The sequence below is a fragment of the Cygnus atratus genome, chromosome 1 (genome assembly GCF_013377495.2).
Source record: "Cygnus atratus isolate AKBS03 ecotype Queensland, Australia chromosome 1, CAtr_DNAZoo_HiC_assembly, whole genome shotgun sequence".
NCBI classification, from domain to species: Eukaryota; Metazoa; Chordata; class Aves; order Anseriformes; family Anatidae; genus Cygnus; species Cygnus atratus.
Window position 1 is genome coordinate 64,739,079 of NC_066362.1, and position 17,581 is coordinate 64,756,659.

The following is a 17,581-nucleotide window of genomic DNA, read 5'->3' on the forward strand; positions in this document are numbered from 1 at the left end:
GGTTTTTATTCCCACAAGGCAAAACCTTTGCATTCTACCTATTGGTGGCAGTAAATAGTTTGTGGAGGGATGTATGAGAGGAGGAGTTGTTTTCAAAGAAAAAATATGAAATAAAAATATTTTTAAAGGCTGAGGTTTCAGGACTGAAACAGCAGAACCACTGTGTTGATATCAGAGGCAGATGAATTGAACGAGTTGTTTCTGAGAGAAAAACTTTGAAATATAGATGTCATATATATGTACATTAAACACTTCTATAAATGTGTCACATCTCAAAGACGGTCAAACTGTGGACTTCAGTTCTGCTCCATCTGAGGTTACTTGTTGAGTTCTTGTATACATCACTAGTTTGGAGAGGCTGGTGTTTTGTGATGGAGTCATCCATCAGCAATTTGTGACAGTTCTGTCAGGGCTGTCTGTATTAAGGTAGTATCACATGGATGCAAAGGAAACTGAGAACTTCTCTAGTTTATATTGGTTTTCAAATCCACCCAAATATCCTCTCCATTGGGATTCTCACCTGGAGCTTTAAGACACCCATCAGCCTCACAAGACCTCTGATAAACACCAGGTAGATTCCTTGGAGCATGTCACTAAGATCAAGTACAGCAAAAGATCCATCACTGTCTGCGAGTCAGCTGCAGCTCCCTGATTCTCTGCCCAGCCTTGGACACAGATTTGAGCAACATGAGAGCTTCTCTGACCTGTGTCATCTGGCAGTGGTCCCCAAGTGCTTGTTTACACTGGATATTTTTTCATTAGAATGTAATTACACCACTGAAACTACAAGAGCGTGAAAACTTTACACGTGTAGCAGAGTTCAAACAGGTAAGGGGCTTTGTTGTAAGTCACATTTAATACCAGCATGGTGTATTACCAATAACCACCCTCGCTACTGACAAAAAGCTGCAGTAGGCCATGCATCAGCTGAAGATTGCCAGCATTACGTTTCAGGTCTGTGCCTTCACTCCTGATCCCAAGAGCATGCAAGAAGAACAAGCCAAGTAAGTCTGCAAGTGGTAAGGGCTGTGCAGAGTGCTGCCATGTGCACAACACACTGCTATTTTGTTAAATAGGACAGAAACAGGTCATGCTTTGCATTCGGCCCAGAGTATTCTTCTGAAGGACATGAAGAAATTCTTTACGCTAGACTATAAGCCTGCTCTTCCCTCAACTGAGATGAGTAGTGTTTGATTTTTGTACTTTGTTGTAGAGAGGAAGAGGATCAGGCCTGCTGGGTGAGCGATTGATTTTCATCAGCTTGTGGCTGGCGAACCGCAAGCAAGGCAGGTTGGCCACTCCACAGCATCATGGGCAGATTCAGTCACAAACACAGCATCATCATCTTTTTCACACTTTCCTCCGCTTACCTTCATCAAACAGCTCCTCTTCATTAAAGCAGTGCCCCTGCTTCTGTGCTTGCTTTAGATGTGTTATGACACTGCTGTGAAGCATAGAATTCCCTAAAGCTTCAGAGAGAAAAAGATAAATGAGACATCCTGAGCCATCACTACAGACAGAAAAAAGGAGAACACAATGCTGATTTCAGCAAATGGCCACGCTTCCACAACACTTACTCACTATTAGGCTACTCCACAAACGTTTTATGTAAAGAAAGTTTGCAAGAATAGCCACAATGATGACAGAAAGAATGAAATGTGCAGACATTTTCCACTGCCCCCAGTATGGATGACATTAAATTTGGCCACAGCACCTCCCATTACGGCTTGATACAGTTTGAAATAGCGCATGTATAATAACTGAGTATCACCTCTGGTAAAACTCAGTGTTTGAGGCTTTTTTAATGTCCTTTTATCATGTTCCTGTTGTTTGACTTTATCTGAAGGGATTATGTTCAGAGAGCATACATAGACAAATAGATGTGCTAATAAAATATACAATAGTTGATAAGATATAAACAACAGGGAGACTGCAGCACAGGCTACAATGAGCTCCAGACTAAAAATGGTTACTAATGTAACTGAAATCTGTACTTTGGTCACTAAAAAACACAGATAACAAACCAGCAATGTATCCTTCTAGTGTTTCTCTGACTGATTTACTTTCACGTGGCTGAAATATATTTGTTAATGTAGATCAAGAGAATGGTGAAAGAAAGGTTATAAAAAGAGTTATGCTTTCTATTCTAGTAGCTAGGATGAGGGGTGTGAAAGGAAAATGCAGGTTTCCGTCTGATAAATAAAAACATGCTCCACACCAGGCTTATGGCAGGGCTGTCAACATTTTCTCAAGCATAAGAAATATCACATAAAATCAACTTCTCTGACTTGAGTCTTTCTTATGCAGTCTGGCTGCCTCTTTCACTGGTCCTTTAGTTAGAGCTCACTCTGCCCAGGTGTCTTGGTCCTGGCGTGTCCTTGTCTTTGCTGCAGAAGTAGCAGACTGCAGACCAGGAAAGTTCAGGAGAGACATATATTTCTGAGCCTTAAGAGACTGGTAATTCTTGTTCTTTTTCCAGTTCCCATCTTCTCTGCTTGTTGAGAGACTACCCACGTTCAGAGGTTTTGGCAGGACTCACCATCCAACATCATCTGATGAATCACCTATTACAGAGTCTGAAGAATTAAATCTACCCAAGGATCAGGGAGATGTTTCCAAAGTTCAGAATGAATGATTTCATAATCAATGACCTGACTTCCAGAGCTACTTGAAAGTACAAAATTTCATTAAAGATAAAAGAATAAAAGAAATGTAAGGTTTTAGAATGTTTCCAATTAAAATTGGCTTTTCTGGGGGAAAACAAAACAAACCAGATTATCTGGAAAGTTAAATACTCTGATTTCTCAAACATGGAGTCCTGAAACACTTGGTTTCACTAACTTCCAGCATCAGGAAGCATGAATGAACACTGTGGCATATGCCTAGATTCGAGAAGCATCAAGAAATAAGAAGAAACTGCTCGAAAAATTTGGCTTGTCACTATTGTTATATGGCACTGTAGCTGCAACATTGTAATCTGCAATAAAACTGACATGAACAGTTTTCTTTGAAAAGCACTTAGGTTCTAGAATAAAATCATATGCATCAAAATTATGGCATAGCCTTCTGTATTGCATAATGCATTGCATAAGAGAAAATAGAGAATAGCTGTTTCACATTAATACTTTGTCACATGGGCAGGTCAGGAATGCTAACGGTGAATGAAATTTCACTGTAGAAAGTAAAACAGAAAAAAAAAGTTTCTGATTCAGTCAACTTCAAAATCACACTTCATTCAGAGTAATATTTTAAACTATTACTGATCTAAGCATGATGACTGTAACTAAAAGAGGCTTGATAGAAGAAGGATATTTTTACTATGTCAAGTGTCAGCCCTTTGGATTCAATCAAAAGATCTTTTAAGTCTCTTTGCCTGTAATTTCTCAAGTACAGTCAGACTCCTTATTTCAGTGTATTTTTCTTACAGCAACAGGAGAAAAGGTCATTTTTAATTGGCTGAGGACCTCTGGCATTAAAACTATTTTAATTACTTGTTTCTAAACATAGAATACAAATAGAATTTACTTTATGCTTTATTAAATCTTGCTGCAATACTGAAATTTTCCATTTAGCCTAAACACATTTTTACAGACTAAAAAAGACAAAATAAAATTGAAGGGCAAGGAACCCCGCGCTCTTTATTATATTCATCTTTTTTTAGGTTGACAAAATTAAAACAACACCCACATAAAACGTAGTTGCCAAAATCATTCCACTTCGTTTTGTGAGTCAAAGAAGGCAAAATACATCATTCCCACCTCCAGGTCAGCTGCTCAACCATTTTTTTATTTTTTATTTTTTATTTTTGCCCAGGGGTGACTGCTATACCCATCTCTGCCCAGAAGAGGAGCCAGTGAGAAGAGCTGGGTGTTAGGGACCTCACTGAACACGTTGTGCCCAGACGACTAACCTTACTGAATTTCAAGAGCACTAAGGAATGTGTTGGATCAGACACTGGGGAGGTGCTTTTTTACATAATTACCACAATTTTCTAGTAGGAGGCTGCCTCAGGCCCCCTGTGGCTATGCACTCCAGGGCTTCAGGTCTCTTCTACAAAGATTTTGCTTAATTAACTAAGAGAAAATACATTTAAGAACAATGGGTGAAAAGCAGTTGGGTAAGAGAGGGGCTGCACGCAAGGTCGCATTTAAACCATTCGTGTAGACCGCAGGGAGGCGGTTCCCCAGCTGCAGCCCAAGCACCTTTTGCAGTGGATCATACGGTAGGTACGTGGCTGGGTGCAGGCCTGGGAGCTGCCTGCCGAAGATGACTGATACTGCAAGTGGAATTCACCGAAGAAAGCTGTAGGCTTACACCACAAGGCATGATTTATCACTGTGTTATTTTAGGTATATGCTCATTAAGTTACAACAGGCATCGGGCTGGAGTGAGGTCTGCTGTCTACTCTTGAGTTTGCTACTTATCCCACCCAAAGTGTTTGCAAAAACGCAGCAGGCAGGGGAGGAAAGCAGACCTCTGCTTGAATGTAGCTCCAGAAGGCAACAACAGCAGTGAGGATAGGGTGGCATAGACCAGGGTGGATAATGGGGCCTTGGCTGCAAACCCTTGCTGGAGTCCCGCTACTATGCCCCACTGCCCTTAATAGTACAAAGCTAGCATGGATATGCCTGCTGACACTACAAATGAATCTTCATTCCGTGACGAAGAGATGCACAAATACCTGTAGGCAAGTGCTGAGTGAACCCAAACCCTGCTTGGTATTAAAGATGTTAATGGTCAATTGCTGGAACTGACAGGGCAGTGAAGATAAAGCAGATTGAGTTATGAGTTAATCAGTTTTGATCCGGTCACTCTTTGCTGCTAATCAAATTATGCTGTTTAGTTCAGCTTTGTTTTGGAGAGTATCTACTCACTTGTGCCAACGCAGTTCTACTGGAGCACAAAGAATATACCGACTCAGATCAACTTTTGCAGTGAAGGCAAGCTCTAGAATGCTTACACAGTGCAGAAGTCTTTGCTGAAGAGTTGTACAACAAAGTACGTTTTGTCCCCTTCGTGAAGACTGTATCATTATTTTGTTTCCTGTTACAAAGAGTAGCTGATAGAGAGAAAACAACAATCTTCCAATTAGCGTGGAGTACTGCATTTTTTAGGTGAGAAGTACAAGCATATGAGAATTGCTTCGGTTGGTATTTTGTGACTGGGGGCTTGCGGGGCTCTGTAGGGGCCGTTTGTGTTGTGCTGTGCAGAATGAGTTCAGGCCTCACATCAGCAACACAATGCACAACTTCCTCTAAACTGCTGTTTTAAAAGTAACTTTTTTTTTTTTAAAAAAGTATTTGAAGTGCCAGGGTGTCTCCTGAGAACATATTATTTTCATAGGGAGATTTCCTAACATTTTATTTCTTGACGTATTTTTTAATTATAGTCGCCTAAAAGGCATGGTACCAAGTCATTCACGCCTCCTTCAGTACATTCCCAGTGTCTTCAAATGGCTGTTCTCGTAAGAAGGAAAGTGCTTGGTTTTGGTACATTACTATGAAAGCGGAACATGATATAAATAAGTAGATGACTCGTGTGTACCCATGCTTTTTTAACCTGACAGTTCCTGATTTGTGTCAGCGTTCACGTGGGCTCTTCCTGCTCTTCTGACTGTTGTACATCCTTTATGCCGCTATAGCTGCCAAAGCCTTGACTCAAACTGTGGTAGGGTAATGATCATTTTCAGGGCAAAGTCTGCAAACGCTGACTCTTTCAGACAATTGCAAGCGCGGTTTACATGCTGGTTATTTGCATTTTAGGTTACCTGGCCAATTGATGCATGTGCGGATGATGTAAACTGAGATTAAAAAAGGGCCAAAAATAGACTACCTCGTGCATACATGGTGTGTGCACCTAAGGGGTTATCTTTGCTCGAAATTTCGAAGCAGTGAGGCAGGGAGGCAGTGTGAAGACAAACACCTCACGCTCCCAAGGGTTGCAACATGGGTTCTGCGGCGCCCATGGCTGGCCGCCTTCGCCATTCCTGTAGCATCTGCTCTGTGGTGGTACCACCGCCCGCTCCCACCCAGCGGGTGAGTGCTGTCCCCGCGTGAAGGAGGGAGAGCCGGGGGCCGCTCCCCCCCGCCCCACATCACCCTCCTTCCCCCTGTGGAGAAAGGGGTTCCCCCAAAACCTCCTTTGCGGCCTTACAGGCGCAGCCCCCCCCCCAAAAAAAAAAACTACACCTCCCATGAAGCTCCGCGCACGGCGGGCGCCGCCAACTCCCCGAGCACCCGGCGGGCGGGGCGGCCAGAGCGGACGCTCCGCTACCCCGGCGGAGGGGGGGGGGGCGGGCGCGCATGCGCAGTAGCGGGCGCGGAAGGGGGCGTGTTGTGCGGCGCTCCCCCCTCCCCGCCCCCCCCGCCGTGTGTCGGTTTCGGGCGCCCGGCGCCATTTAGCGCCCAGACGGCCCCGGGGCGGCTCCGCTGCGCTGCGCGCCCGCCTCCCCGCCCCGCCGGGACTCGGCTCACCTGCGGCGGCTGGGCGGCCTCCGGTGAGGGCGGCTGCGGGCGGGGGGCGGCGGCGGCGGCGGCAGGACCGGGAGGACCGGGAGGGGTTCCGGGCTCCCCGCGAGGCCGCCGCCGTTGGGGGAGCGCGGCCTGGCGCGGGCGGTGGCCGCCGAGCGGCGGGCGGAGGCCGCGGCCGCCATGGGCGCCGCTGCGAGGCGGGGCTGAGCCCCGGGGCCGCGGCTCGGGGTTTTTCCCCCCCTCTCCCTCCGTCCCTCCCTCGCTGCCTCCCTCGGTCCCGGCCCCGCTCGCGGTGCTCCATGTCGGCCCCGCTGCCCGGCGCCCCGCCGCAGGATGGATGCAGGCGCTGAGCGGGGACGCACCCCGCCGGCGCAGCCCCGCCAGCAGCCGCCTCCCAGCCCCGCTGTGAGGAGCCCCCGGGACCCTCCTCCTCCCTCGCAGCTCCCGCGGCGGCGGCCCGGCGCGCCCGCCGCTCGCTGAGCGGCCTCTGCCCCTCGCCCCCCCCTTCGTGCCCCCGCCTCGCCCGGCCGCCATGTCGGGGGGCGCCGCGGAGAGCGGCCCCCCGGCCCCCCGCTTCCTGGCGCCGCCGCCGCCGCCGCCCAAGAACGGCTCCAGCTCGGACAGCTCCGTCGGGGAGAAGCTGGGCGCCGCCGAGCACGGAGCCCCCGGCGCCGGCGGAGCGAGCGGCGGAGCGGGGAGCGGAGGCCGGAGCGAGGAGTACCGGCGGCGCCGCCACACCATGGACAAGGACAGCCGAGGGGCGGCCGCCACCGAGCACCGCTTCTTCCGCCGGAGCGTCATCTGCGACTCCAACGCCACGGCCTTGGAGCTGCCCAGCCTGCAGCCCGCGGCGCCCTCGGCCCCCGTGTCGGGAGGCAGCGCCGCTCCCTCGGTGTCTCCCCCCGAGTGTGCCGGCCGGACCTCCGGCATCGCCGCCGGCGCCGCCCAGGCCCCCTCGCTGCTGCAGCAGCCGCCGCCGCCTGCCCCGCTCCCCCTGGAAGGACAGTGCGCTCAGGAGCCCCCCGCCGCCAAGGATGCCGCCCCGCTGCTGCCCAAAGAGGAGGAGGACGAGGCCGCCGCGCTGCCCCCGAGCAGCGCCGCCGGCAGTGCCTCGGCTGCCAGCCGGGAGTTTGAGGAGCGGAGGACGCAGCAGGAGGACATCGAGGAGCTGGAGACCAAGGCGGTGGGCATCTCCCCTGACGGCCGCTTCCTCAAGTTTGACATCGAGATCGGAAGAGGCTCTTTCAAGACCGTGTATAAAGGACTGGATACAGACACCACTGTGGAAGTCGCCTGGTGCGAGCTACAGGTAACGTAAATAAAAATCGCAGATTACCAAAGCACGCTCCATCTCTGAGGTACTCAGCTGCATGCTTGACAACGACAAAATCCATTGATTTTGAGGTCTGCTTTATTTAGATGGGGAGCTGCAGACCTCAGCTGAGCTGTTCCTGTGGAAGAAAGGTGGTGCAGTCTTTCCTTAAAGTCTGAATAATTTGTTTAGCTTTTTATCTTCAGAAAATACATTGCAAGATGTTAAAAGAAACAATTATATTTTACACCTACAAAAGAAAACTTGGAGGATTGTAGAAATACTTGCACATGGCTTCAAGGAGGCAGAAGAAAAATGTGTCTGTTGCAATGTAAAGGAACGTCAACTTGAGCTAGAATTAATTTTTCACAATTTGTTTAGGTGTTTTTCTTAGAAAAATATTAACATGTAAATTTCACAGATATTTCATGTGTCTGTGGCAGTGGATCCTTGTAGGAGGTAACCTTAGAATATACACAGTCATGTAGTTCATCAGGTTTAGTTTTGCAGTTACTGTTTCATTCTAAGATGTCGGGTTCTTACTCGATAGAGGTACAAGGAGGAAAATAGTCTCTTTTCTGAAGCTTTGCAAAACCTTAAACTTAACGTTTGCAAATGAGTGGATTAAACTGAGTAAGAAACTGTTCTTCTACCAAGTTTCTAGCCAGAGCAGAGCCAGCATTCTGCAGAAGCCCAGTCTAACGATGACAAGAACACCCTTATTTCATGCGAGTCAGAGCTTGTGTAACTGAGAGGCAGGTTGCTGTGCAACAACCTTAAAAGAAGTGGGAAGAGCTGGAGTACCAGGAACAAATACTTGGTGCAGTATTTGGCTTTCAGTGCCTCAGTGTTAAATTAAAAGGATAGCGCTTGTTTTTAGGGTTGCTTCAGCACAATCTGTAGGGGGACTCATGTAATATGGCTTTATTATTGTGTGTGTTCTCATGCAATTTAGGGCAGACAAAAGAGCATTGGGTCAAAATCCCAGGAGGTTTTGAGGAGGCTCTAAGCAGATAGCTCAGTGGGGTGAAGTGCAGTACTAGGCCAAAACTTTGTTACCTTTGAAAGCAATTCTGTATCTGTTCCACTGAAACTGACAATTTATTAAAAGATCTCTCAATTTGTATTGATATTTGCTTTTGGATGATTGCTCAAGCATTCCAGCAGTACCTTGGTTGACTATTATATTACTGCCCTTACTTCCACAGTCAGTAAGTGTAGAATAAACTTCCAGTTTTCTTTGAGACCCTTCAGCATGCACTCTTCCTACATGCTAGTTATGTTCTTGCTGTGGTGGTCTTTTGAGCGTTAATTTTGAATAAAAGCGCTGGGCTCTGCTAAAGCTTTTCATATGCAGTTTGAACTGAGAGGAGACTAGTAATCCACCAAAATGATACGACTTTTATTTGAAATCATAATCTTTGCAGTTCTGGAGTTCTGTGACTTTAACCCCTGGATCTGTTTTCGTCTTTATAGTGTACTTACTGATCAGAAACTAATGTCAGCTTGACATTGGTCGCTTTCAACTAACATTACCTCTGAAGTGTCCTAGTCATCTTCAGTACTATGCAAACGTTGTCTAAAGAAGCACCTTCTTTGAAGTAACTTAATAAAGAAGTTTGTTTTTAAAGAGTGTGTTGCTGAGCTTTCAGATGATTGAATAATTGAATAATTTAAATGATAGTGAGACTGCAGAAAGCTCGAATGAAAATGTTTGTAGGGGGGAGATGTTTGGTGTTTCGCTTGGAGACTAAGTATATTAGAGTACCTTCTGGGTTAAGTTACTTTGAAGGCTGTAGCTTTCCTCTCATAAGGAGACTGCATACAAAATGCCTCTTTGAAACATGAATATAAGTTTTATAGCTGTTAAAGTGTTTGCTATAGGAACTAGACTGTACAGTTAGTAGAATATTTTAAGGTAAAGTCCTGCTTTATTGTTTGCATCTAGAAATAAAAGGAGGAACCTGGGAGTTGTTGGTGTGATGGGTACATCCTCTTCTTTTTATCTAGGAAAACAATAACTGTTGACAGGGTGGTGAAATGCCTTATGCATGACTTGTATCAAAATAAAATCTAGTTTCACAAAGATAGACAAACTTAAATGTCATACTGGTTTTCCAGAATGCCATGGCTCAAGGATGGGTGAACCTTCCAAGCCTATTTATTTTATGTTGGAAACATGAATGACTTTCTTCAGATGACTCTTCCATGCTATGTTATAGCAGCCATAACTTACTTGTGCTTATTTTTAATTGCCTTGAAATGTGTTCTTTGCCAATAAAGCATCTTTTCTTACCAGTGTTTATGCTTGCAAGCATAGGCATCCAAGGTGTCCCACCTCTCCAGAGCTTTCGATGCTACGACTGTAGCTCTGCCAGGATAAGGCTGCTTGGCAGGATTACGCAGGTTGAGCTGTCCATCTCTGGGCTTGCCCAAAGTTGATAAAGGTGTATCACAGTTCTCTGGAAGCATGTTCTTTTCAGGCTTTTCTAGTACACCTTGAATGCGTCAGTTTCTTTAAGTTCTCTGCTGTTTGAAAGGAAGGAATATGCCAGCTGCTTTCAGTTCAGGTAAATTAGTGCTTAAATATTGGAGCAAATCTTACAGTAGGAACCTTGTGGATCAAGGACAGCATGGAACAGTTTGTAATGGTCTCTGGCAGAGTGACTTTATAATGATGGACAATGTAACTGGTGCTGTTTATCAAATGCAGCTCAGGTTCCCAAATTGGTGATGATTCTTTGGAGTGTATTGCTCCATATCCACAAGCAGGCTTTTCAGTGGCCTGTAACGCCCCTTATGCTTGGTGTACTGAATTGTGGTGGAAATAGGAGAGAATGAACTGCTGGGGTTAGCTTTACTGTGTTAGTGTCTTCAGCATGGGAGATCCTGGCCAAGGCTTAATTTTCTTCCATCTGAGGAAGATGGGAAGGCTTGATTTGAAGGAATTAAGTATTTCAAGGTTGCTCATAGATGTCTAACAAAATTCTAAGGAAGGTATGACTGATGGACAATCCTAGTTTAAATTTAGCTGTCCATATTAGCAGATTGTAGCTGAACCTAGTTTAAATATTGGATGCAGGTATTTAAATTTGAAATACAGCCCTGCATGGAGTGGAGCATGGCAGAGCTGTGAAGAGCTCAGCAGGCACTGCTTAGGGCCAGTGCTCAGCTTCAGTTGCTGCAAGGAAATTTTGAAGGCTCACACTGAATTAACATACTTTTATTCCCATTGTATATGTTCATCTTGGCTCTAGTTATTCTGAGTCAAGTGTGCCTCCTACTGTTGTCATTAGCACATCTCATAAATTTAGTCAAGTAGTAGTTAAGATTACTGCTTTAATGGTCTTTAAGTAGGCAGAAGCCAGCAAAAGTGGTTACTGCCACTGTTCCCATTTAATTTAAAATCTCTTCCTGTACAATCGTGTTGCTGTTCAGTCTTTAAGAAGTTACACTTCTGAGTAGCGAGTCTTCTTACACCTCTGTACAGCTCAGGTAATGTGGCTAAAATGTGCTGCATCTTCTTGTTGTATTATCTGTGTTAAGTAGTAGGCTTGTGCCAAAGGTGGTAGTCACGTAGCTGACTGTAAAAGTCAAATCTTAGGGGTAATGTGTTATTCTCTGAGTCTCTGTTTCAGTTTGAGTCAGTTTTAAACTAAAGATGGTCACTTAACCTCTGGTTTACAGAGCAATACAGGCCGGTCCAGTCACTTGCTGGACCGCAAAATTTTGTGCGGAATTACTGCCCTGGGTTCTGTCAATCAAATACATAACTCTTCAAGTACAGAAGGAAAATTGAGCTCTTTTTTGAACTGTATTTGTCAGGGATTTGAAGTCTTACCTTCTTTCATTTGGATAGTGTTTTCTTTTAAAGGAAGCATGATCTAGAAATTGCTCCTAGAATGGTATTTACATTAGTTGAAAACACATTGCTGGTAAACTGCATGCGTAGAAGAACTGCACTGCTTGTCTGGTAAGTGCTGTATCACTCCTGTCCCTTGTATTCATGAACTGTAACTGGTGACTGACCAGCCTTCCCTTCCTTGAGAGGAAATACATCTTCTTGCTGATGTCTCTGCCATTCTTACTCTGTCATCAGTGCAGCATTCGTCAGGTTGCTGTGCTTAATGCTGGGTGCCTGAGCTGCTGGGGGTAGAAAGGAGGCTGAGTGCTGTCTGCCTTAGGCAAGGCAGAGCTGCTGAAGTTAGGCAGTGAGTTTGAAAGGTGAATGGTACAAGAAGTTGTGTTGTGCTAGTTACGCTTTGAAGGGAAGCTGAATGTGAATTTGGTTTCCTTTAGTTATGAATCTTCTGGGTAATAAGCTAGTGTAGGGTATAAGAAGCACAATTCTGTTGCAGACTGTAAATTACAGATCAGGCATCGTGTATGAGATGCTTCTGGCTTACCAGTGGAGTTTTCCATAGGCAATAGCTATGAAAAACAGTTGAGAACAAACATAACTGAATGTGAACCGTGAGATTCTGTAGTGCAGTCTGGTAGGAATGATAATGCAGCTGGTCGTCACTCTTTATTGCAGGAAGTAGTGAGGTGCTGAATAATATTTCCATATGTCAGATTTTTTTTTGACTGTAACAATGTGCAAAAGTTAAGCTCAAAATACAGGAAGTTGCTTAGATATGATGTACATCTTCACTTTTAGTGACACTTTAGTTTTAATTCTACCTGTTTTTATTTCTTAGTTACAGCTATACTTAGTACTGAGTTCTACTTGCACAGACAATGACAGAATATAGCCTCTATGCTCAGGAGGCTCCTCTTGACTGCAGGCTCACCATGATAAGTATCAGCCTACTGAAGTCAAAGTATAATTCTTAAAAAAATCTCTTTGCTTTCTCAACTGGCTGAGCTGGGAATGTTTCAGAAGCTGCATGTTTGACAACCAAAAAAGGTCTTGTATCACATAACTGTGGCATCCTGTAGTCTTTTTTTTAAAGCTGGTTGCATATTGCTCACTGGCCAGCCTGAGTGCAGAGATGCTAGCTGTGATGCACATATAGCTGCATTAAAACAAAATGGAAAACGAGATCAAAACCTCTGTGCAGTGAGAGGAAGCTGAGAAGCGTGGACCTGGAAGTCATCTGATTGTTAACATGCTATTAGAAAATGATTACATTCTGCTTGTTGTGGAGGAATAGTCAACAGCCTGAAATACATGTGCGTTCCTTGACAATTGTAACTGTTTTAACTCTGAATATTTTGTTTTATAAAACTGTTACTGAAACAGTTCAAACTTGAATCTAATCCAGTATTGTGACTCCTGTGCCTACCCTGTACTTCTAATCAGTGTTTAAAATACTCCAGTGGTCTGTGAGCATAACTGTTATATGCTTCTGTTACAGTCATTGAAATGTATCCTGTTCATTACTACTTGTGTTAGATGTGTGATTGTTGTAAATATTCATAAACGAAGGTACGTGATAACTCCTGTGAATGTCATTGGGGCTCTGTAGAGCTAAGCACAGAGGAGCTAATAAAGTCCAAACCACTGAAAGCAAAAGCTGCAAAACTGATTTTCAGGTTACACTGGATTTCTTTAAGTCTGCACATGTAGAGAGTTTGAAGTCTTCTGCAATCAAGTCTAAATTTATTTTCAGCTGCTTTTCCCTGTTGTGTGGCAGAACAAGTTACTGGTACTTACTGGCTTCAGGTCTCAGATTTGAAAACTCCTCCTTTAGCTGAAGAACAAAACCAGCCATATTCCTGAGTGTTTGTGCTGTAATTGATACAATTGACAAGTTGATAAATGACATGGGAAAGGAGCCAGACTAATTACCTGCAGAAATATAAACAGTGGACAGACTCCTTCAGACTTTACAAAGGTGACCCTGAAAGAGAGAAGGGAGCTTTAAAGTACATTCTGGAGCTGCAGCTGTTAGGAGACCTCTACTTAGGAAAATAATCTTACCTCAAAGGGATATCACTTTTAGGGTTGGCTGTGGTTCAATTTATAACTGGCTGGTTGCAAGACAATAACTGCAATCAGCTGTGTACGTTCTGAAAATGCAGTGTTTCTTGTGGAAACGTCATGTTTGTCAGTTCATGTGTCTTGGAGAGCTGTGGAACTAATGCTCTTAAATGAGATTTGTTTTGGGCTGCTGTGGCTTAAAATAAAAACTTGGTTCTGTAGCTAATTTTTTGAGGTCTAAAGGGAAAATATTGGGACCACAATCCATCTTGGAAAGGGGGGAGGGAACCTGCTAAAGCTCTCTGGAGACATCCTGTGTAGGGTCCTTTGAGAGCTGTCTAGCAGAGTAATAAATAAAACAAGCAGTAACAGATCTGGTTGTCTCCATGGATGCAGTGCCTGGTGCAGTGTAGCTTCAGTACTTCTTGGTTAGTAACTTCCCTCAGGGCCACACGTCCTCTTTCTTATTTTGTTGTTTTGTTTCATACCAGCGGCTTGTTAAACAGCACAGCTCCAGCTGTTACCCAGCTTCTCCATGCTGGATGTGACAAAGCCTGTGCTAAGCAGGGGCAGCCGTGATGCTTCCTGTCATGCACATCTTCAGAAACTTTCACATCCTGTAAAGACTAGCAACTTTTCAGAGATTACTAACTGTTTCTCCTGAATCACAATTGAGTTGAAATAAAAGTTGAGTACTTTTCCGTTCCACTCTTCAGGTTCACGTTTTTAAGCTTGTCTTGATCTGGAGGACTATAAACTTTTGAAAAATGGAAATGCAGACATAATGGTTGTAATGTTTGGGCTTTAAGAGAAATAATAAATGCCATGCAAGTTTGCAGCTGGGCATAAGACTTTCTCTTGGCAGAGCATGTGTTTTTTTAATAGCAGATGGTACTGGGTTACTATTCTTGACTCTTAAACTTTAAATAACGATTCCATGGTTTTAACTTGATCATGATGTGCATGTACAATGTCTGGAAGAACATTCTTGCAGTGTATTTAATACACAATTCCTATTCTAAATAGCAGGATTTATTGTGCTGCTTGAAAATTGATTTCTTGGGCTTTTTTTTTTTTTTTGAGGGCTTTTACCTAATCTGGGGCATCTGAAAGTCTCTTCAAATAAGGTGTGAAAATTCTTGTCCTAACCAATGAGACTCAACTTATACCGGCATTTGTAAGTGTTGTGTAGGCTGCTTGCAGTTCCCGAGACTTTCGTCTAGATGCTTTTGAGAACAGTTTAGATTCTGTACCGAAACTTAAATGGGGTTCAGATGTCTCTGGTCAAGATAGTACAGGCGTCCTCTTTCTACTTTACCTGTAGTTTCCTCAGCATGTTTAGGAATTTTCAAAAAACTTAGACATGGAATGTGTGGGTTTGGTTGCAAATTCTAAAAAGTTCCCTCATTATTCCCTTTGGGAAAGCAGGAGAGGTGGAGAGGTGATGAGGATTGAATCTGTGGCCTCAGGCAATAGGCACTTGAGGTCATCTTTGAGAAAGGGAGTTTGCTCGCTTCTTGTTTTATGGGCACAACCTACAGGCTACTCCTGAACTCCAATTTACAAAGGATAAACTGTGTGTTAATAATGTTCTAGGTCGTGTGGTGCTCTCCTCTTACCCTAAAAGGTGATTCTTACAACAAGATCATCACAGATGTTAAATATTTTTTTCTAATAATTCAGAACAAAATGGGATGGAATACAGTGACTAGAAGAATTCAGAGTCATTTTTTAAGCATACTTCTGAACTTCGTTTCAGTTGCCATTTTCACCTGGTGATGACACATGCATTACGCATATCCAGATTGTTCTAAAGCGCTTCCAGATTTGCCTGGGTAATTCCCAGCAGCACTGCATTTTACTTTGCCTGAATCGTGGGCAATTTAACATACTTATTTTTTTGCAAAGGAAATTGCAGCTTGGTAGAAATTGTACTTGTGTTGGGGTTTTCTTTGTCTTCAAGATTCTGCGTAAGAATTGCTCACCTAAAGTGATAAGCACTTTTCACAAGGATAATGCCTTCTAAATCACTCAGGCAGAGAAACTTACAACCTTTAGATTTATCACTTTAGGTCTAAGCAGAATCTTCGGGACTGCTACCTGCATACTTGCTCAGAATGTAGAAATCTTGCAAAAAGCATGCCTGTGCTTGATGGCCATCTGTGCTTTAGACAAAATACCTATGAGTTCTCAAGCGATGTCAGTGACCCTGGACCTGGCTGGGTGTTTTAATGTAGGATGCCATTTCTTTTTGTACTCAGCGTGCCCAAGAATGTGGTACTGAAATCATCCGGTCTATGATTTGTAATAGTCTGAGCAGCAGTTCTCTGAAGTATCTGTTTTCAGGACGAGATCAGTATGGTGGTTTTCAAGTCTTCTCATTTCTGCAGTGGTTGGCAGGATTCCTCCGAGCATGTTACCAGTAAGATTTAAATCAAAGGGGAGACTTTGACAACTGATAACTTGTGGTGTGGATGCTGTGTTCTGAGCCATCTTCCAGAATGGTTTGGATCCTGTTGCCCTTCTTAATAAGAGGTCGTGGATAGAAGCTTTTGATGGCCAGCTACTGCACTGTGGTGTTTTTTTTAGGACAGCAGATGGTATGGAAAACCAAGCTTTGTTAGACTCCTTATACAAGCTTAGTTTTTTCTGTTTAGCTCTCCCAGATCGTCTATTTTATCTGCATGGTTTCAGCTATTCCTAACTTCGTGGCATCAGTGGCTGAAGATGGTGGATTCTGATAGCAGATTCGGGGCTAGCGAGAGAAAGCAAGCAACTACAGATGGAAAACAAAACAAAACAAAACAAAAACCAAAAAAAACCACCTCATTTAAGTGACTGAGGGTTATTACCACCATTTAGAAGACCATGAAAAGAATAGGAATACTGATCTCCATGTAACTAGGGTAAGTTTAAAACAACTGTGTAGGGATGCTTGGCTAAATGGAAGATAGTACAAAGTGATACCAACAATTATGTATGTTTTATCTGGTTTTGGCTGGTTGATAGAGTCTCATGATGGCTTATGTCTGTCCAGCTGGTGGTGTTACCCAGTTTTCTTGGACGTTTTCCTCCGAGTAACCATGTGATGTGTTTCTGCTTTGCTGACTGTTGCTGGCAAGTTTATGACCCCAGTATGAATGCATTTGACTGCTATGAAAACAGCTTCTATCCTGGCGAAGACTAATGACATACAAACAATAACCCAGAAATATTGCTATTAAGAGCTGCAGCAATCCAGGCTGATTATCTTAAGGATCTGCAAATCTGTATACACTTATGTAATACGCATCTGTTAATGGCAATTTCTGAACTGTTAGCAGGTTTTGCTGAAATACTGCAAAATGTTATGTCTGTTTCTCAAATCTGCTTCATCTTATTCTTACAGTTATTTTCCAACATGAAACTATTTTTGGTTTGCATCTTTCATTATTCAGCTGCTTACACTGTACTTTCATTCAGGAAATACAAGTTGTGTATCTATATAAAAATGCAAGGCGGTAACTTTGTGTGCTCCGTTATCCTATAGCCGATATGGACTCCGAGCCTTTGAGTGTTCCCTAAGGAAAAGTTATGGTAGGTGAGACTGAATTTGAATTGGAGGGTTCTTAGAAAGCAGTCTGTTCAGACAATGATCTTAGAGTAAGAAAGATTGTCTGAGAAGATTGATTTATTTTTATGTTGTCATCTCTGGACATAGACCAGTAGAGACGGGCAGTATGTAGAATGTCCTGTGAGGGCATGGTCTTTATTTGTGTTTATCTTGCTTTAGGGTTAGTGAGTTGTTAGGTTTGCTAGGAACAGTGTGCTGAAAATGGAGAACCTGCAAAAATGTCTGATAGAAGACTTTAAGTACACTGTTAGCATGTTTCT

The 17,581-nt window shown here is 43.9% G+C and overlaps 1 protein-coding gene across 6 annotated transcripts in view; it reads left to right on the forward strand.

The window, feature by feature from the left end:
- Window positions 1–6,401: 6,401 nt before the first annotated feature.
- WNK1 (WNK lysine deficient protein kinase 1) overlaps window positions 6,402–17,581 on the forward strand; it is a 106,315-nt gene continuing 95,135 nt past the window's right edge. For 3 of the 6 annotated variants that reach the window (XM_035550712.2, XM_035550713.2, XM_035550714.2), the window contains exon 1: window positions 6,617–7,779. In XM_035550712.2, coding sequence (XP_035406605.1) covers window positions 7,003–7,779 — 777 coding nt within the window. In that variant the 5' untranslated portion in view covers window positions 6,617–7,002. Of the gene's footprint in view, window positions 7,780–17,581 lie in introns of all 6 variants that reach the window. The other 3 variants (XM_035550716.2, XM_035550711.2, XM_035550715.2) reach the window with 3 other exon arrangements.